Source organism: Ixodes scapularis, unplaced genomic scaffold (assembly GCF_016920785.2).
Source record: "Ixodes scapularis isolate PalLabHiFi unplaced genomic scaffold, ASM1692078v2 PGA_scaffold2__306_contigs__length_199485367, whole genome shotgun sequence".
In the NCBI taxonomy this organism is placed as follows: domain Eukaryota; kingdom Metazoa; phylum Arthropoda; class Arachnida; order Ixodida; family Ixodidae; genus Ixodes; species Ixodes scapularis.
Window position 1 is genome coordinate 141,985,708 of NW_024609857.1, and position 19,456 is coordinate 142,005,163.

Consider the following 19,456-nt stretch of genomic DNA (forward strand, 5'->3'; position numbering starts at 1 on the left):
GACAGAATGATGTGAGTTAAAGCTTTAGAGGTTGCCTGTATCGCAAGCTTTGCGGTACACTGTTGTATTTAAGCGACTGGTACTATTTCGGAACACATTAACATCCAGAAAAGGCAGCGCATAGTTCTGTTCAACTTCATGTGTGAATTGGATTGATGATTCAACGCTGTTTAAAGCTAAATGAAAGTCAGCAACATGGTCCTTGTTTAAAATTACAAAGGTGTCGTCCACATAACGTTTGTAAAACCCTATCGGGCGTGCATTCTGTTCAAGGACAGTCTCCTCCACATACTCCATAACAAGATTTGCTATTGTAACAGAAATTGAACTACCCATTGGACATCCTTCAATTTGGTGATAAATTTGTCCGCGAAACACAAAAAATGCGACTGTTTAAGACAAAAACGCAGCAAAATTACAATGTCTTCCACCGTTAACAATTTGGAATTTTGCTTTTGGAATATTTTTGCATTCATTCATACCTTGTAGGGATAGATGGATGCGCATGGCTGAACACTTAAAAATTGAGCGGCGGCTTGCGCCATCTAGCCAGTGTTTTTAATATTGACAGTTGACTTCTGCCTAGCGGTGTTCGGCCCCCGGACTGGCATTTAATGGCCAGCAGCAAATGCCGGACCATCACCGGGGGATTCTCTCGTTTGGGTATTCTCTGAGATCTTGAGTGGGGCATCCCAGGGGTTGGGAAAGCAATTTATGTTCCACTGGGCTCGTGTCCTCAGTTCCTTTCAAGGAAAACGGCTCGTAGGTTACGAGAGTCTCTGCTCTGCGAGACAAAAATGGCCGCATGGTCGATGAGAATAGGCAGTGCATACAGTTGCTGGGAGGTCGCCTGCCTTTTACCTTTGGCAAGTGCAGTGCACGATTGAATTTATTTACTTCATGGCACGGTCAACCTTTTGTAGAACGGAACTTGGCAAAACAAAGTTGGCAATTTAGTATACCGTTTGCGGATATCCTCAATCGCAAAGCGCACATTTAGTCGATATAACGGAGTGGTTCTGAATCTCGGCATGCCGAAGATTATGGGGGCTCGGGCAGGTCCGAACACCCTAGCCCAACCCGACGGTGGAACGGATCCGAATGGATTTAAACCGAGTGTGTCATTCTTGAGTCAAGCTGGGTTCGAGGTGTTGGGATTTGGCTACCCGATATCCTTTTGGCAGATTGGTCCGAGCCTCGCAAAATTGCCTGTGACCTGCGGGGGTGTGGCACTGAAATTTGGTCGAGGTGCGGTGCCTACAGCGCGTCTCGAACTGGTGCTTTTACTGCGTCCTCATTTGTGGTCCCTCGATTGCCGCCTGACGATGCCGCGCTCGTTCCCCACAGTTGCCTGCCACGATCCTGGCAGTGACAGTGCAGCGGCAGTGGACGCAGCGGACGCCCGTAGTAGCTTCTACTGCCAACTGTCGAGATTGTGATCGGACGGCACGGCACGCCGTCTCACGCGACGCAGTTTGCCGCCCGGACCATTTTTTGGCACATAGGCGGTAGAAGACGCTAAATACGCCAGTCAAAGACACGTTGTCGGCAGGGAGCGCGTAGCGTCGTTTGCGGAGCGTGTTTGAACACTGCAGCTCGGGGCACGTGGAGCAAAAAGCTTGCATCACGGAACCCGGGGATCCTAAGTTCCATCCCCACCCCTGCCTGTTTCGATCTGAACGACCATTGTACGGCGTACGGTCGTGTATCGCTGCTGCGCAACGCATGTTAAAGGCCCCGGGCTAGCAGTCGCGCGCATTGGCTAAGTTCCTTATCTAGAGTGTCAACTAGTGCTGACATGCCTGATTCGTGTCGTACCGATATTGAATATGCCACGCTTTCTTGCGAGGAAATGCCATTGCTGTTGTGGATTGGTTGAAAAAGAAGAGGATAAATGTGAAGGCCTCCAAAACTAAACTGGCGTGTGTTCAAAGCCCTTGCAAAAAGTTAGGGTGTTTCCTTTCTTTGTTTTTACACGACTATGAATGTGTACTACACTGTTGTAATCCTGTTCAATATGAATAGTCTGTCAAGTATCTGGGAATCTACTTTGATTCTGACTAGTCATGGAATGCGCACCTTTCCTCTGTGTCGAAACGCCTGAGAAATGTATCTTGTCAGCTCTACAACCTTTAAGTTTTTCTTTCCTGTAGCACTAGGAAAATGCTTATGCATGCTTTGGCATACAGTATTCCTAAATATGGTGTTACTCTCTTTTTGAACTGCTCCTGTCAGTAGCACACCAGAATTTTATTTTGAAGGGAATGCTAAAAAGTTTCTCCTATGGTTTACCAACTGACCATATTAATAACTTGTTTGACTCTCTTAAGTGGCCTTGTTTCTATTCTATATTTCTTCAAACTGTTGTTTTTAAACACCTTTGGTTCAGTTATTATAAAATATTAAGACTGCTTTCTCGTAAATTTAGGAGCACTGCATTGTATGAAACACCATGATATTATAATCACTATGAGGAAAGCACCACCTAGATCATTTTACATTTCAAAGATTTTTAATAAGCTACCTGATTACATTTCATTAGCAACTCCTAACTATAAGCTCAAAAAGGGTTTAAGGAAAAAAAAACTTCAATGACATAACCAAATAATCAAAACTTTACTTACTACTTTTTCTTTGCTGTGACCCATTTCATGATGTGAAGAGTGTGCTCTACTGCCAGGTTATGCCACACAAGCCTTCCTTGGCTTAGACAGATCTGAATAAGTATTGTTTCTTCCTATTGGCCAATAACAATGATAATAATGATTATTATTATAATTATTATTATTATTATTATTATCTTTTATTACGAGAGAACACAACGCCGTTATCTATCGGGTAGCCGCAAACACTCGTAATATCCATAGATTTCCTATATTTTCGGTGCATCATTTGTCCTTTATTGGTCCGAAAATTTTTTTACAATGTTATAAACGACCAGTTCTTATAGATAGCACATATGTACATTTGATCTCGCCAATACCACGAGACCTTCGCCATAGTAGCATTTAGTCCTACGGCCACCCCATAGATGGCGCCACCATGCCAGTGTGTTTTCTAGAGAGCCTACATTAGGGAGAGTTTCCAACTGCCCAATCGGGATCACATGGTTCATGTGCCGCATTCGCAATACGAGCTGTGAGGAGGTGGCAAAAGTATCTATGATCCGCAAGCGTCTCCGCTTTTCCACCCACTTTTCTCCTCGCCACTTGACAATGCCGCGCATCTGCACTTGCGTCTGTTCTTTGCGGGAGTCGTTCGCCATTAAATTGCGAATGCTCTCTCTGGTTTCGGTCGGACCCACTCTTCATTCTGGACTCTCTAGTGTTTACTAAGGAGCCTAGATCGAAGAGAAGGTTCCTCTCAAACCACGGGGAGCGTTTGCAATTCGATGGCAAACGGCTCCCACAAGAATTCGTCGCAAGTGTGCATGCGCTGCATGGCGAGGAGGAAGTCTGCAAGACGCTTGCAGACGATCGGCGCTTTTGGCAAATCCTTGCAGCTCGTATAGCAAATGTGGCACATGAGCCACGTGACCCCAGTCGAGCAACTCTTTGTGATATAGCCTCTCTAGTCTTCTCTAGTTGTAAAAGGTTACAAATCGTGCGTAGGAGAATGCAAGTGTGTGGACCAGCCTTAATTTGGTTTGGTTCTAACGCACGCCCATCCGGCGCAGGGCTGTACCGGGATGCCCAGGCGGGCCTGGACTTCCTGGCGCAGCACCCGGGGCTGGACGCAACCAAGCTGCTGGTCTTCGGACGTTCCCTGGGCGGCGCCGTGGCCCTGGACTTGGCGTCGCGGCCGGAACATGCCTGCCGCCTGCTGGGCATCGTGGTGGAGAACACCTTCTGCTCGGTGCCCGAGGTGGGACGCCTGCTTTTCGGCTGGCTGCGCTGGTTGCCGGACTTCTGCTTCAAGAGCCAGGTGAGACGAGCCTGTCCGGCGCTGCTATGCTCGCATCAAAACTGCCGTTTGGGCAAGCTGGTTGTTTTTGGTGTTCGACGTAACGGCGCACCTGGAAGATGAGCACTCTAAGGACACGAGCGCAACAAAAGTAGTAACTCGCTTGGCGTTGACTGACAACTTTTGGTTCGTGATTTGACCTTGGTTACACTTCATCTTTTTCTACTTCTATACTCCATTTCACCTTACGATGTGCCACCACAGATGCTGCGAGTCATCCCAGCCAGTCCAGTGCCAAGAAAGTGTCACATGATGACACGCCCACATGCATGTCGCATTGCTCCCCTACCGAAAATCACATGACACTCGCGTAGCGTTGAATTGGCTTCCATGTCTCGTAGTGTCATCTGCAGTCCATCGTAAGGTGAAATGAAGTATAGAGTAGCTGTATATGCTCCACCTGTGGAGCAGAGTATCACAGTCGTCTCCCATTTTGATCCTTCAAGTATTGCGGGAAGGTACCGTCGCCCTTGCAGGAGACGAGGTGGCGTGCGGCCAAAGCTGGCGTGGCGGCACGTTCGCAGCAACCCTCTCCTTCGGAAGCGTGCGAGCAAGCACTGCACTGCATAGTCGTGCGGCGGCATCTCCCGCCAACTGTAGAAGAGGACATTGCCGCCCGGCAAGATAGTATGTGCACATTGCCTGGTGTCACAGGGCGGTGCACGTGCGAGAGCATTTGAAACTGAGTTTTCAGCCCATTGCCGTCCTGCCATCGTAAATTCGGCTGGGAAGTCCCTGTAACGGCTGTTGCCGTGAAATTTAATATTCCGGTTTCCCGGGAGCAGTGCGAAGCGTGACGGGACATGTCTGCCCCGCTTGCAGTTCCGGTCCATTGACAAGGTGCCTCGGGTGAGGGTCCCCGTGCTGTTTCTGTCGGGCCTCTCGGACGCCCTCGTGCCCCCGTCCATGACCCAGCGACTGTACCAGGCAAGTCTGCTCCCCGTCTTCCCACGCCGGGGGTGTGAAAACCCTGAGAAAGTTAATGCAGAACACAAGTTTGTCCGCCTCGTGTGCAGGGGTTACGGTGACGTCGAAACGCCGAGCTCCGATTAGCTCCGATTTGAAGGATAGAGGGTAGACCTCGAGGCTAGCTGCATGGCTAGCTGCCTCGGGCTCTACTTACTATTCTTCCAATCGGAGCGAATCTGAGCTCGGTGTTCTGACGTTACCTCAACCCCTGTGCATGAAGCGGATGGACTTCCACTCAGCTTAAAGGGGCCCTGCAATCATATTTAAGCGTCTACCTTTTTTGCGGTTTCCACGTCTCTTGGGGTTCGGGCAAGCCAGCGGGCACGGAGAGAGTAACTAAATATCAGTGCGTCATATTTTAACCGGACGACGCGGAAAGCTCCTCCACCGACGAGGGCGACCCGCGGTACCGGAAGCGCGCAAAATGTGACGTCTTCGGTCCTGGGCTTACTACATACTGGTCAGAGCCGCTAAAAGCTTCTTTTTTTGTTGAAATACAAAGTCTAAGTGGCGTAAACTGTTTCGATTATTTATAAAAGTTCAGTATTTTAATCAGAAAAGAAACAAATGCAGTTTATGAACTACGGGAAAAAGAAATGACCCGTTCACATACCCACCACCAAGCGGTGGAAAACGCGGCGCGTACTAGAAAGGAGTAGTGGGATCAGGCACCGACACGGAAAGGTCCTGGATATATGCGCCGCTGCAAACGTCGGCGTCCGGCGTTTGCATTTGAACAGTGAATAGATAGTTTGGTTCCTTTTTCTCGAGTCCCCTTTTTGGAACGGTGGTAGAATGTCGGGCTTGTAATCATGGGGTCGTGAGTTCAAATCCCTGTGTGGTCACATTTAGAATTTTGTTCTTCTCAATTAATTTGTTTCTTTCCAGTTATGTGTTCTTTTGTACATATTGTCCTCTGAAGTATGCATCACACATGTCAAAAGGGTTTTCGTGGCGCTCTGTCACATTTCTCTCGGGGACTGCAACCCTCAAACACATTCTCAGTGATGGAAGTACTGCACCATTTGCGCCAAACTGTGCCACGAAGGAAAGTCTGCTACATCTTGCACCAAAATGCCATTTTTGCTAAGATGTGCGCCACACATGCTCCAAGATGGGCTTAAACAAAGCAAAAAATAAAAATAGCTTAATAAGGGGTGTGCGAATACCGAATAGTAGTTTTCGAATCGAATACCGAATCGAATCAAGAAAGAAAAGCCGAATATTGAATTGAATATCGAATAGTGACTTTATTTGTAGGAATTTTTCAAAGTGTGCTGCAAATGAGATTATTATATGTGCAGAGTATGCACCTGGTGTAGAATATGCATCTTGTATGGAACAAAAGCTAAAATGTAAAAACATTCTGGTGAAAAAAAAAGTAAAAGTAGTTGCTCTTGGATGTTGGGCACTAAAAATCCAATTTTATGGCACAAAATATAATTTATCTACCCTAAATGTCACAAAAAACCAAAGTTACAGCCACGCATGCCTTCTTTTTATACTTTTTTTTTTATAAATATTCATATACCGTATTTACTCGCACAATGAACGCACTCGCGTAATGAACGCACCCCCCAAGTGGGCTCTCAAAATTTCTACTTTTTTTTTCACTCGCGTAATAAACGCACCCCCAACTCGGATGTCAAAATTTTGACCCCATCCCCCCACGCGCGCGAAATGAACGCACTTTTCTATCCTGGTGCAGCGAGGTCGCGAATGCATGGGCAGCGTAGGCGAACAAAACGCCTTGCAAAAGGCGTTAAAAAAATTCAAAAAGATCCAACAGAAGCAAGAAAAAAGAACATGGAGAGAAGCTTTTTTTTTTTTTGCACGGCGCAGTCTGGATTTCTGGTACGCGCGCGGCGGCGCGCAAAGAGGTAAGAAAGAGAAGCGCTCTAAGCGAACGAAACAACTTGCGAAAGGCAGCAAGAAAAAAAAAAAAAAAAAACCACGGAACTAAAAAAAACAAACAGAAGAGCTTTTTTTTTTTTTTTTCACAGCGCCTTTTGTTTACGGGGGATCGCGCGCCGCGCGCAAGGAGGTAAGAAAGAGGAGCAGAGAAGTCCTCTAAGCAAACGAAACAGCTTGCGAAAGACGGCAAAAAGGAAAAAGAAGAAAAACACGGAACTGAGAAAAAAAAAGAGAAAGAAGAGCTTTTTTTTTTCTTGCACAGCGCAGTTTGGTTACGGGGGGGGGGGGGGGGGGGGGGTCGTGCGTAGCGCGCAAAGAATAAGAAAGATAAGCGGAGAGCCCTCGCCTAAGCAACGCCTAAAGAAACAAGACAGCTTGCGAAAAGCGAAAAAAAAAAAAAAAAGGAACTAGGAGAAAAAAAAAGAAAGGAGGTTTTTTTTTTTCTTTTGCACAGCTTGGTTTCGTTACGGGGTCGGGCGCCTCGCGCAAAGAGATAAGAAGTTCGATTTTTCAGGATACTAGGTACGTTCATTAGCCGAGTAAATACGGACGCAAAAATTTTACTTCGCGTAATGAACGCCCCCCCCCCTAACTTTGCATCGATTTTTCGGGAAAAAAAGTGTGTTCATTCTGCGAGTAAATACGGTATCTCAGAAAAGGGGCATTTTGCGATATTTGGTTTCCATTTTAAGGACGAAAAAGGGCACCCAAAATTGTATTTCACATAAATAAACAGATAGGTGTTAAATCTGAGTAAACAGGCCACTCTGAAACGGGCTTAAACAATATAATCTGAAGTAAGAAAAAAAAAAAACGTGGTTAGGTGGCGCAAGACACCGTCCAACTGCCGCTATGCATCCATTTTTCCGTCTATCTATCCTGTTTTAGAGAGCCTTGATTTAAAACAGGAAGCAAGCGAAACTGAAACCACGGAGACAGCCTCAGCGCAGATTGGTCGTAAGTGCGCATGTGTTGTGTTGTCGCGTGGAAAAAGGGGAGCAAACAGAAGGGCGACGACGCCTGCCGTCCCTGCCGTGCCTGCCCAATCCCGATCAACGCTTTCGTCTTTTCGTCACCTTCTCGCAGTTCGTTATTCAAATGCGGCTATCGAACGGTTGGAAGCCTTCTCAAATCTAGGCACACTATTTTTCCGTTCCGTTTCGTTCCGAATCAGAATTTGCGGCTTGCGGTTCCAAAAGAATGATGACGATAACTCCAGAGCCGTGTATACAGAGAGTTTGGTCAATGGGAGGCGCGGGCAGAGCCAGCGTGTGCGTCAGACTCGGAAAGAGGGCTTGGCATGCTCTCTTGACCAACCAGACGCCGAAAAGAATCCCCTAGCGGTGGTAGCGAGAAACAGTTTTGATCAAAAATGGTTCATAAATGGTTTTAATTAGCGCGTAAGAGTGAAGTGTAGTAACTCTTCGTGGTTGAAAATAGGGTGCACGTCTTGTTTTGATCATGATCATGCATAAAGATGTAAGAAACGAATGCGCCGCTCAACTCTGTTTTGCTCAAGCAGAATGTGACCGCTCGGACGGCAGTTTCCCGGCCCTCGACGCTTGGTGTACGGATTATGTCGATCGATCCGCTAGTCGCACTCTCCCACCATCATTTTGGATGAGCGTGATTGAAACATCACGTGTACCATATTTTCAGTCACCGAGAGTCACTCCGATGCAGTTATCAGGTTTGTTTCTCACGGCCATCGCCAGGGTATTATTTCCGGCTTCTGGGTGGTCACATTTAAATTTCAGAAGACGCCCTGGAACACGCCCAGTCCTCTTTCGGCCAATGGCGCCTCCCCATTTGTCTCCTATACTTCCCAACGAATGGTCAAACTCTCTACATTAGGCTCTGGATAACTCTGCTGGTTTCATCGGCGTGGTTAACGTGCTTTTCTTTCTCTGACTGTGCAGTCGCCGATTTCTGTGAGTGCGGCCCCCTAAGTGTGTTTTACATTGGTACTTCAATTTGAAACGAGGGGCTTTACTCGTGAAAAGAATTACGCATGGCGCGAGATTCCGGCCTCCCAACAATTCCTCTCTGGAATTGTTGGGAGGCCGCAACCTACCCTTAAATTACAACCGAAACGGAGTGTTTCGGTTGTAATTTAAGGGTAGGTTGCGTCACGATCGTGAGTAAATCTGCGTGCTATAAAGTTTGTGGCGTTCGTTACTTTTCTTTTTCTAACCTGCGCATTAGATTTTTGTGGAATGGTAGGACCAAGAGCTGTTTTTCGCATGGTCTGTCTAACATTACGGCGCTTACGAAAAAACAGCTTTCTGTGTCAGCTCCGCGCCGACCGCGCGTCTTTAGCCAAATATATTGAATATTCGAGTGACCGAATACTAGGAATTCGATTCGCGAATCAAATTATTCGGGAGCTTTCTATTCGATTCGAATTCGTATATTCGAGTATTCGCACACCCCTACTTATTAGTCATCAATTCAGGGAGCAAAATGATACATATATGTATTTCATGCTGCCTCCACTCAGCCTATAGTTGTTTGTTTCACATCAGATGAGAGTACAATTGAAGGATCGAGCACATAACCACAAACACAAAGTACTAAAATCGCAAGTCACGGAGCATTCGCTGAGCCTGATTGGTTTACCAGTAAAATAGCACGTATCCAAAAAGATGACGCATGCCACGATGTCGCGCTTTTTACGCTGTTTGATTAATCCCATTGGCTCGTTGAAACGAAGTACAGAGATTTCTCGTCAACCGCAGTGGCCCCATCATAGTTTTAATTTCAGACAATGACGTCTATGTTGGGAGCTAGAAGTCGAGAGAAACATTTGCAACACAGTGGGATGGTGGCTATCTATGATAAGACAGAACCTGGGCTTTTTATTTGCTCCTGTTGGGGTCATTTGACTAGCATGTCTGCCACATGACTCCATGCTTTGGCTACAGCGTATCATACTTCCCACCGCCCGCGCCAACCTTCACTGCCTCGCACTCACGCGTGCTTCGAGCTTCACCACAGCGCCTGTGTTAGCACGATTGTCTTGAAATTATGCTCAGTACTCTCACAGGTTGGATTTCTCTTACCTTACTTGTAAGTTAACTTCTGATTAAAAAAAAAAACAAAAAAACACTCGGGTCTTAGTTTTGAATAAACATGTAGTCAAATTAGTTTGCGTGCAGCAGTTGATTGAAAGGGCCGTGAACTTTGACTCAACTCTGTTTCCAATGCCGTTAGTGTGCAGTCTCACTTATAATGCGCAACTGCAGGTTTTTATAATATTTGTAAGTGCTAGTTTTTGCAGTTTTTGATATTAGAATCTTCAGTTTGGCAGATTAATGAAACTTGGGGGGACATATTTTTATTGTTAGACGCTTTAGCTAATATGCTGGTTTTAGCCAGCATTTTAGAGGAATTATATTTACAGGTTAAATTAATTACCGTCTATAAATGGGGGAGAAAGAGAAGGGCTTTATCTCAACTGAAGTGTTGCGTTATGATTCATTTTCAACCATTTTTTTAATACCCATTCTAAATGGAATCTACTCTGACCTGAGCCTTATTACTAAAAAGAGGGCTGTGTGTTCCTTTCACATTCTATCTATTCTTGTTACAAAGGGTAATCAGTAATATGCGTCTGTATGAAAGAGGAACCCTTCATTATCAAAGAGGAACTCATTTTGCGATAAAATCAGTTTTTCATTTTCGAGTATTGTCCATACAGATGTTGCTCCAAAAGCGCCGATGGGTGCTCCGAACCGATCATTTCCCGCTACAAAACCTGCTACAAAAAGTCAATTGCTGCTTCCCTCACTGCATTCTGCCTTACAATGGCTCGATATGCTTTACTGCTCGAGAGACGCTTGCAGCACCATAACTTGGTCTGACATGCAACCCAGGACTCCAGATTATACTGGGCTGCAGTTTTTGTGTCATCCGGCAGCAACCCAAGGAATGGCCAGCTCACATTTGGTAATGCCACTTCTCGTAAAAAGCTTGTTTCTGTGCCATCCTGGTGGGTCCTTTCCTCAGATCCGAAAGCACATGTGGTGCCTCATGTAATGCCAAACCTATTTCTCGTACGGCAGGAAAGTCCTTTTGCGCTCTTCTCCGTTCTGTACCAACCACCCTTCACTTGTGGGTGAGGGGGTCGTGTTGTGTTGTACGGTTGTCGGGTTATGTCACGTGGTGCCAAGTTGCGCTCTGGGTTGCTGTTTAGAAGTCGAGAGGCTGTTACACAATCGGTCGGCACTAGTCTGCTTATCGGGATCAATTGTGCCGTCTTGCAGGAGCGTGGCTTTGTTTATTCAGCCCGCATCACGAGTAGGGTTTTGCGTTTCAGGTAAATACCGATAAACTCCGAAAATTAACCCCTGAGCCGCGTTTTATTTAAATTGGGAGAAACCGAAAAACTCAGGATTGGAGCTGCTTTTGAATAAAAATTGTGGAAGAAAAATTTTTGTCTACAGGTTTATTCTGTGTTGACCCGACACATAGCCCCTTAATAAACTGTCTGAGAGGCTGCTCGTGCTTCGAAGCCACACATTTCGTCTACGGTATTTTTTTCTTTTTTATCAGTGCGGGGACGTTTTGCAAGTAATTGGGGCATTAGCATTTTTCCTGGAAGTTGGGGAATCCTGTGTCCCATTTTCTTTAACGTAAACCCCGATAATCCCCGATTTTGTGTCAAAGGACAAAAATTGATACCAAAAAGCACCAAACCCCCAAAAAACACCCCCAAATTCGAAGAAAAATAAACCCCCGAAATATGAAACCCTTATCACGAGGTACCCACGGTCCCCTTGCGTGGCATGAAGGCAACAAAATATGAGTGAAATCCCCCCCCACAACTAGAGTAGGTGTTAGGGCAACGAAAATAATGAGTCCATTTAAATGTTTTGCAACTAAATATCATACCAGCGTGGACTTTGAACATTTGGGGTAATTTTTTGCAGCTGCCATCTTGGCAAAGCTTGGCGTGAACGCAGTTCCTACATTTTTGCTCGTAGAAAGTGTGGTTTCTACATCCGTTAAAAGAGAGTACACGAAATAGTGATGGATGCTGAAGTGATAGAAGTAATTGTGAGACCGTCTGCATGTCCGATAGTCCTTCGTTTTACTTTGCAAACATTTGTGGCACTTGGCGGCTTTGAAAAGAAGAAAGCCGCTCTGGTTTGGGGGCATTAACGAAAAGTTTGTATTTGCGTCTCCCGCAGAATTGCGGCAGTCCCATGAAGAGGCTAGCAACCTTCGAGTCTGGGACCCACAACGAGACCTGGCTGTGCAAGGGATATTACCCCACCTTGAGCCTTTTCATCAACGACGTAAGCTCTCTGCACAGACCGTCTGCTCTCCGGTGCTACAGGACGGCGCCTGGGGCACAACTCTAACCGGCGCATTTCCTATTCCGCCCACACTTCAAAAGTGGTCCCAAAGTGGCAACAAAGGATGTCACAAAAGCCCAAGTGTCGTGCCGTCAGACGTCGTGCACGCTCGAGGCTAACGAGATTCCAAAGCATTGTCGAAGGTAGGGAGCTTGCTCTGGAGGCGGGAGAACCGAAGCCCCTCCCTGCTGTTCGCATCCTTTCGACGACTCTGGCGAGATTGTCTGCGGACGCAGGCGGGAACGCCGAGCAAAAATCTGCCGGTGCGAGCACGATTTGTGGCAGACGGCCAAAAGGGAGCGACGGCTGCGCTTGTTTAAATTTAAGATCCTTCGCCGAATTCGTGACGAGCCGTCTCGTCGGCGGATTGCGCGGCACGCCGAAGGGGTGCTTCGCCAACTCCCAACATTCGCGACCAACCGGCGTGTGCGTCTCTCGACACGTAGCGTGCCGAACGAACCGCGGCGTCTGCAATGATACCCCAATTCTAATTGTTCCGCAATATCCCGAAACAAGAGCCTGTTGATTGACGACGAGCTTCGAGAATAGCTCGCAAAAGCGGGAATTGATTTTTTGTGAGCTTCAGGGTTTACACAATTTCCACTTTTCAAACGAGCGTCACGGTGACTGGAACTTGTCTTCGACCGGTGCGGGTACCATGTCGTCGATTGTGTTTCCTTTATTTTCGCCCAATGACTTTGCACTTCTGTCAAGTTGTTCCCCATCGCTATTCCGGCGGCGCTACGTCGGCGGAAGTGGATGCGGCGGACGCCCGTCCTGCTTCGGGTCGCTCTCCGGCTTGATGGTCCACGGAAGCTTCGACAGCGGGGAGTTGGGACGCCGCAACGACCGCGACGCTCGCCTTTTTTTGTCAGAACTGCCGCGACCCACTGCCGGGGTCGCGACGTCCGATAGCGTGAGAAGGCCGTCTCCCGCAACGCAATACGTTGCCACTTGTGGACCACTTCCAACGTGCGGGCGGAATAGGACGCCGAGCACTCCAGTCGGAGGCATGTCCCAGGCACCGTACTCGGGCTAGCCTGTCGGATAAAGACGGGAGCACAACGCGGCAAATCGTAAGCGCTGACATCAATGGTCTCGTGAGAAAGAATGAGAAAGAAAGCGACGGAAAGAGAAGGAAAAGTGGCGGAAAAAAAGGAGACGAAAAATTAGGCGTGTTCATTTTTTTGCTGCGATGCGTCGAATTTCTTTGAGTGCTCGTCGACTTCTTTATAGTGTGAAATGTTCTTTGGCTAGGCATTTGGCGTTTCATGAAGGCCAAAAGTGAAGCCTGCATAAATGCATGGCCGCGAGGCTCGGCACCGATTGGTCGACGAAGGGGAGGGGAGGAGGGAGGGTGGTTGGCACCAGTTGGTTAAAGGGAAGGCCGTGTGACCAGGGGTGGAGGGAGGGGAAGAGGTAGGCAAGGTGGGAGAGGAGTGGGTTAGTAGGTTCTGGAAAATCACCAGGTTTATCATTTCACATGCGTGCATGCCACACGTTATCCGACGAGGAGCGCCATGAATGTAGGCGTCTGGCTGAACAGGCTAGACGTGCTGCTAAACAATGATATAACCGTTTTTGATGCGAAAACTTTTCACGTATGCAACACAATCGCCTAGCAATTTTTTTTGTTTTTATGCAGTGCGTAACATTGTTGTTTTTGTGCTAAAGAAGGCTAGAAAAAGTGCTAGGTACAGACTTTACTAGCAATTTTTTTCTGCTTCTCATTGTACATCAAAGCGCCGCCAGCAATATGGTCCCTTCGAGACCACCAATGTCCTCGTCTCTGTCCCGCCGTTCCAGAGCGGTTGAGAAGCATGAGACCTTTTCCTCTAGATAATCATGTTAACTCTTCGGGTTAACCGAGACAGCCATAGTGCGATGGCAGTCTCGAAAACAAGCCGAGGCTCGTCGTTTGCTCCGTCTTGCAGCTCGTGGCGAGGCAGAAGGAGCAGAAGGATGCACCGGAGTGGCCCAGCGACCAGACGTGCATCCACATTCCAGCCGACGTCATCTGAGCCCTCCCGGCTAGGCCCGGGTGCCGCCACCGGCGTGCAACAGGACCGTTCCGTTTCTTCTTCAGTTGGGGGCTACGCTTTGGGACTCCAGTTGTGACAGCTTTGAGAACGTGCCTCTCCAGTCAGGAGGTCGTTTGTACATAGTTTACGCCGAAACGTAATAAAGAAGTGCACTCCATTGTGTTTGTTGCAGTGTGGCTCCCCAAGGCATGGTAGACCTCTAGAAATTGTTCATTAACAGAAAAGCTCCCTGCATAAATCTGTACGTTGCACTACGGTTCAGAAATGAGATTTATAACTGGTTGAAGCTGAAGATTTCCACAAAACATGCAGCCTTCATTGCTAGGCCAGCTCTTCCGGCATTCCTACACAAAAGAAACGAGCGCTAATAAATAATTGAAAGGCAAATATGCCTTTCGTCGCCTTGACCCGGAAGTGCATTGAAGAAAAAACAAACTTCAGGAGTCTTTTCATGTCTAGGCAATGTCTATCCTCGCAGAACAGAATGGCTTTGAGGGGCAGATAGATTAAGTTGACGCAGCTTGTCATTCTGAAGGTAAACCTCTTGGGCAGGTTGGGCTTGCATATAACAGGGACACGACTTCTAAACTGGAACAACCCTTTCCAATGCTGCTTGAATCCCCCCTTTTCTGAATTATGGTACCGAAGGTATATCTGGTGAAACATGTATGCTGCCATAGCTGGGGCAGTGAAGCCCAATCCTGCTGGCACCGTGCAGTTGTGAATAGACCTATTGCTATATTACCCAAGCATCAAGAAGAATGCAGGGATTGGTGTTCCAATCTGCTGGCCTCAGCGGTAATAAATTTTCTAAAGCAAAAACCTAAAACAAATTGTATTTTGCACTCGCTTTCGTCACCGTTTTATTTTGGTTATTTATTTCGAATCTTTTGTACGGGGAAGGCGTGTGCGTGTGGCACGTGGAACACCAATCCCTGCATTCTCCTTGATGCTTGGGTAATATAGCAAATGGTCTATTCCAGTGACCTAGATCGAGCTCTCCTTAAAGTCTCTTCTGTGCTTATTGTGGATCGTCTTTTTTTAAACTATGAATAGTTGTTGAGGATGAGTTTGCAAATGCTGGTGGCTCTTTATAATTTTCCTGACACTGCATTCTTGTACAAAACCAGATAGGCTGATGTCACTTGGTCGGACGTAATGGGGGACAGGGCGCGTAAGAGGGCGGCTTCCGGTGCGTTAGCGAGACACTTCTGGCCACCAGTAAGAGGACAGACCTGGGGGAAAGGGCGCGGGAGGAGTCGCTTCTGCTGCATTAACAAAGCGCTTCTGGCCACCAAAAAGAGGGGCGGACTGACGTCGCAGGCGAGCCGTATATATATAGCAGAATACCGTATTAGACCTGTTTGTTGCTTCCATAAACAGTCGTAATCCTGAAGCATTCTGTGCCCGATATACCTGTGCCTTCGTACACCAAAAAAACATTGTTACGCTAACGAAAAATGTTGTATTTGAAAACCGGCAATTTCGCCACTGAAGAGACTAAGTCGTACAATCACCGATTTATTCTGGCCGTTTACGTGCTCGTGTTGGTGGCTGTCTGGCAACAGTGTCTTGCTGCAGCACCTGCCAAGCCAGTCAGCAGTACGGGGGGGTAGAATCATCCTGTTCTGGTATACTAGTACACAATGCCACACCCGACACTGCGGTTGCTGGTTAGGCTACTGTTGCTCCTGGCAACGAATCCTAGGGTGGCAGATCTGTCTGGTTTCTGTCGCTGCCCCGACGTCGCAAGGAAACCACCCGGTTTCCTACTTGGGGCACAAGTACAATAAAATGGATGGGTGGGCCAGTTGGTACATGACTTGCTAACGGACCTCTCTCCGTTCTTATGCTCTAGGAGTGAATATCCTACAGGGAATGTGCTTGCTCCTTGCTTCATAATGGCCTTTATGGTTCAATCCCCACCCCTGCCTGTTTCGATCTGGATGAGCATCGTACCGGCGTGCAGTCGTGTATCACTACTGCGTGGTGCACGTTAAAGACCCCAGGCTAGCGGTTGTGCTGCACTGGCTAAATTTCTCATCTACAGCTGGGAGACTCGTCGCCCCTTGAGGCAGACCAAGTTCTAGGCTGTATAAACACACACACAAACCAACTTTTTTTTTTTTTTTTTTAATGGCTTTTATTGGGCCCATGTATTGCTGAGCTCCTTTTCTGCCACCTGGGAGCTCTTTCTCTTGCACAGTCACATTCTTGAAACCTAGGAACCTTGGCATGGTACCTTCTGTTCGCACACCCTTTCCCTTTTCTCTGCCGACGCTTGGCTCTTGTGGAAAGACCTCTCCTTGCTTTCCAGATGCATCAGGAATTCTTCAAACAGCTACTTCATCTTGCCCTTGACAGAAGACTAGGGGTGTGCCAATACTAGATTGAATCAAATAGTGCTGTATCACCCCTAGCTTCAACACCGCAAAGAGAGTCGGTATGCCCTGGGTTTCCGTCGCAGTGTGGAAGATATTAATGACGCATGGCCACTTGATTCAAGCTATTTGCACGCACCCCTACAGCAGACCATAGAACAAAACAACTGGGGAGCCAGATTTTGGATGGTTCTGTGGGGAGAACATCAATCGTATACGCCCAAATTTGGTTGATGACCAGAGGGTGTGAAGGACAGCCCTCCAAAATTTCCAGCTGGATGAGGTCCCCAAGCACCCGATATGGGCGGAAATCTGGAAATATAACCGGCTGCAACAATGTGAACAGAGCCTTTGCAGACTTGTCTACCTCTTGCCAAATGTGACAGCTTCAGGCCTCCAGCTCAACTTGGTGGTCTATATAAGGACCACCAAAACTGGTCCTCAGGCCTTCAGTTTATCCAAACACAACATGGGGGAGGCTTCTCAGCCTCCAAAAGTTTCTCGTGGACATCATGATATGGGAGCTTCCAAACTCTCTCGAATGCCAAATACAATGCGGTGAAATCCTGATTTAAACAATGGTCGTGGGGATTTCTGAAAGCCGCATAGAACATATAAAACAGCCACTGCTAGGCGTGGCAGGTGACGCCGGCGTTCGGTGACCCTACTGCCCCTGCATGAGATGCAGACGATGGTCTCGTTCACTCTAGTTGGAGGGAGGCACTGGGCAGCAGTGTTGCGGAGTTGCCACTCCAGAGTTGGAATGATTCCGGAATCATTCCGCATTTTCACGACCCCGGAGTGGAATGGGAATGGAATGGCGGCAACGTTGAAGGGAATGGAATGGGAATGGAATTAGGTGCCTTTTGCCCGGAATGGAATGGGAATGGAATGAGGCACGGTTCTTTTTTTACTTTTTTAGTGTTTACGGTCAGCTAAACCGAGCCAGTCAGTGAGTCAGTTGCTCAGAAATAAAATGAGCGGGAAACTGCTAGCCCGCGAGGAGCCCAACAGACTTATACGCCAACAAAATGCAATACAAAAAAAACAAGCGTCAAAGCAAAGAGCAAAGGGGGAAAGGGGGGTAATGTGGCGCCTTTCACGGACGCGCGGGCGTCGGGCTTCGATGGCGTTACACGAGAGCGAGACAAGAAACCAAGCACCAAGCAAAAGAAAAGGGAGCGGCAAAGAAAGAAACCGCCATGCACAACTCCTCGTCGTACTTCTTGTCATGCTTTTTTTTGTTATTGTTGCGACGGTTTGTAGAATGCACGCGCGCGCACAGACTGAGATCTGGGAGCGGAAGCAACTCATAACTCGCAGAGCTCTGACAACTCGTTGACTTGGGCGCCGTCGAAAGATGATCAGGTATTGTTTTCTTATAGTTCGAGGCATGTTGTTTAGCAGGCAGCCAACCCTGCTGCCTTCCACGTTCATTCGTGCGCACTCCTTTGAAGTGCGAAATGTGGGTTTGCTTCGGCATTAAAACCAAAGCGAGATTCACTTCCCTCTTTTCCTCTTGCGCTTTGCTCCGAGGCTTGTTTTTTTGTACTGCATTTGTATATTACTTGGTCTTTGTTCCAATGCTTGTTTTCTGTGTTTTATGTTTTAGTGGGTTGGGGTTACAAGCAAGCTAGCGGATTCCCGCTCATTTCCCTTGACTTTAGTCTCTGGATACTTTGTTTCACCTTGCGATGGACCGCTGTGGACGCTACGAGTCACCCTAGGCAATCCAGTACCATGAGCGGGACTGCAGGGTGACGCAGCACTCAGAAAGCACTGGATTGGTTTCGATGGCTCTCGTGCTGTCTGTCAAAGTCCATCATAAGGTGAAGTAGACTATCGTCACCGCTCTTGGTGTGACCGAACTGACTAGACCTGCAGAAAGATTGTCCCGCGCCAGACGAGGCGCGACCGTTCTGTGAGGGTAACTGAGAAGGAGAGCTGTGTACTAGCTGCCACTGAGGTTTTGGCTTCCGCACGTCTCGGCTGTCCGGTCTGCATTCGTGCTCCTTGTCCTGGACCCTGTTCGGGGCGGTGAGTAGTCAGTTGGACGGTGTTGTTGAGGGAACACGGGGAATGTCAATTCGAACGGTGCGGTATTACCCCGTTAATTGTATCTTGATGTGAAGAGCTTCGTCAACGCTGACTTCCCGACCCGTCGCCACTACGCGAACAACTGATACCGAGGTAGAAGAATAAATCGGTTGGTACCGTCTGCTGCCTGAACCCGCCACTCGATCAGCGCGAAGAGGGACATCACAATGGACCTTTTCCGAGAAGCGTTCTGCACACGCGCAAGCGCCCGATGCCAAGCGGTGGAAGTCGGAACGAAAAATCGAGGAAATTCGGAATGAGGCTGTGGATCGACGAGTAGAACACGTAATTGCAGCATATATATAATTGTGTTACACAAAAAAAGGAAGTGGACGGAAAGAAAAACACGACGTTTGGGTGGACGCTACGGATTTCCCTCTTTAAAGTTGCGTTGGGCACGCGACGCAGCTCAGAGAGTGAAGCAACTGGTAGCGTAGCTCCCATTATCTATTGGTAGCGCAGGTAGGTCAGTTCCTCGATTTTTGGTTCATGGAGCCACCGCCTGGTGCCGTCGGTATTTGGAAAAGGTCCATTCGGACGAGAAGACAAGATAAATACAGATTGAGTCATGGCATCGTAGAAGACATTTTTCTACATTAGTCGCAAAGAAAATAAACAAGCTGCACGCTGAAAGTTGTGCAAGGAAACTATACACGGTGCAGTTGGCGTATACACTCCGTGCGACGCGACTGGCGCGCCGCCGCGCGGCCGGTACCGAAGGTGGGCAATG

At 47.8% G+C, this 19,456-nt stretch overlaps 1 protein-coding gene across 1 annotated transcript in view; it reads left to right on the forward strand.

Moving 5' to 3' along the window:
• Nucleotides 1-14,408, forward strand: part of LOC121836817 (protein ABHD13-like) — a 26,862-nt gene extending 12,454 nt beyond the window's left edge. Inside the window, exons 4-7 of the mRNA XM_042292047.1 lie at nt 3,677-3,924; nt 4,786-4,890; nt 12,039-12,146; nt 14,141-14,408. Of these exons, the coding sequence (XP_042147981.1) occupies nt 3,677-3,924; nt 4,786-4,890; nt 12,039-12,146; nt 14,141-14,227 (548 nt within the window). The 3' untranslated portion in view covers nt 14,228-14,408. The remainder of the gene's footprint in view (nt 1-3,676; nt 3,925-4,785; nt 4,891-12,038; nt 12,147-14,140) is intronic.
• Nucleotides 14,409-19,456: the final 5,048 nt, after the last annotated feature.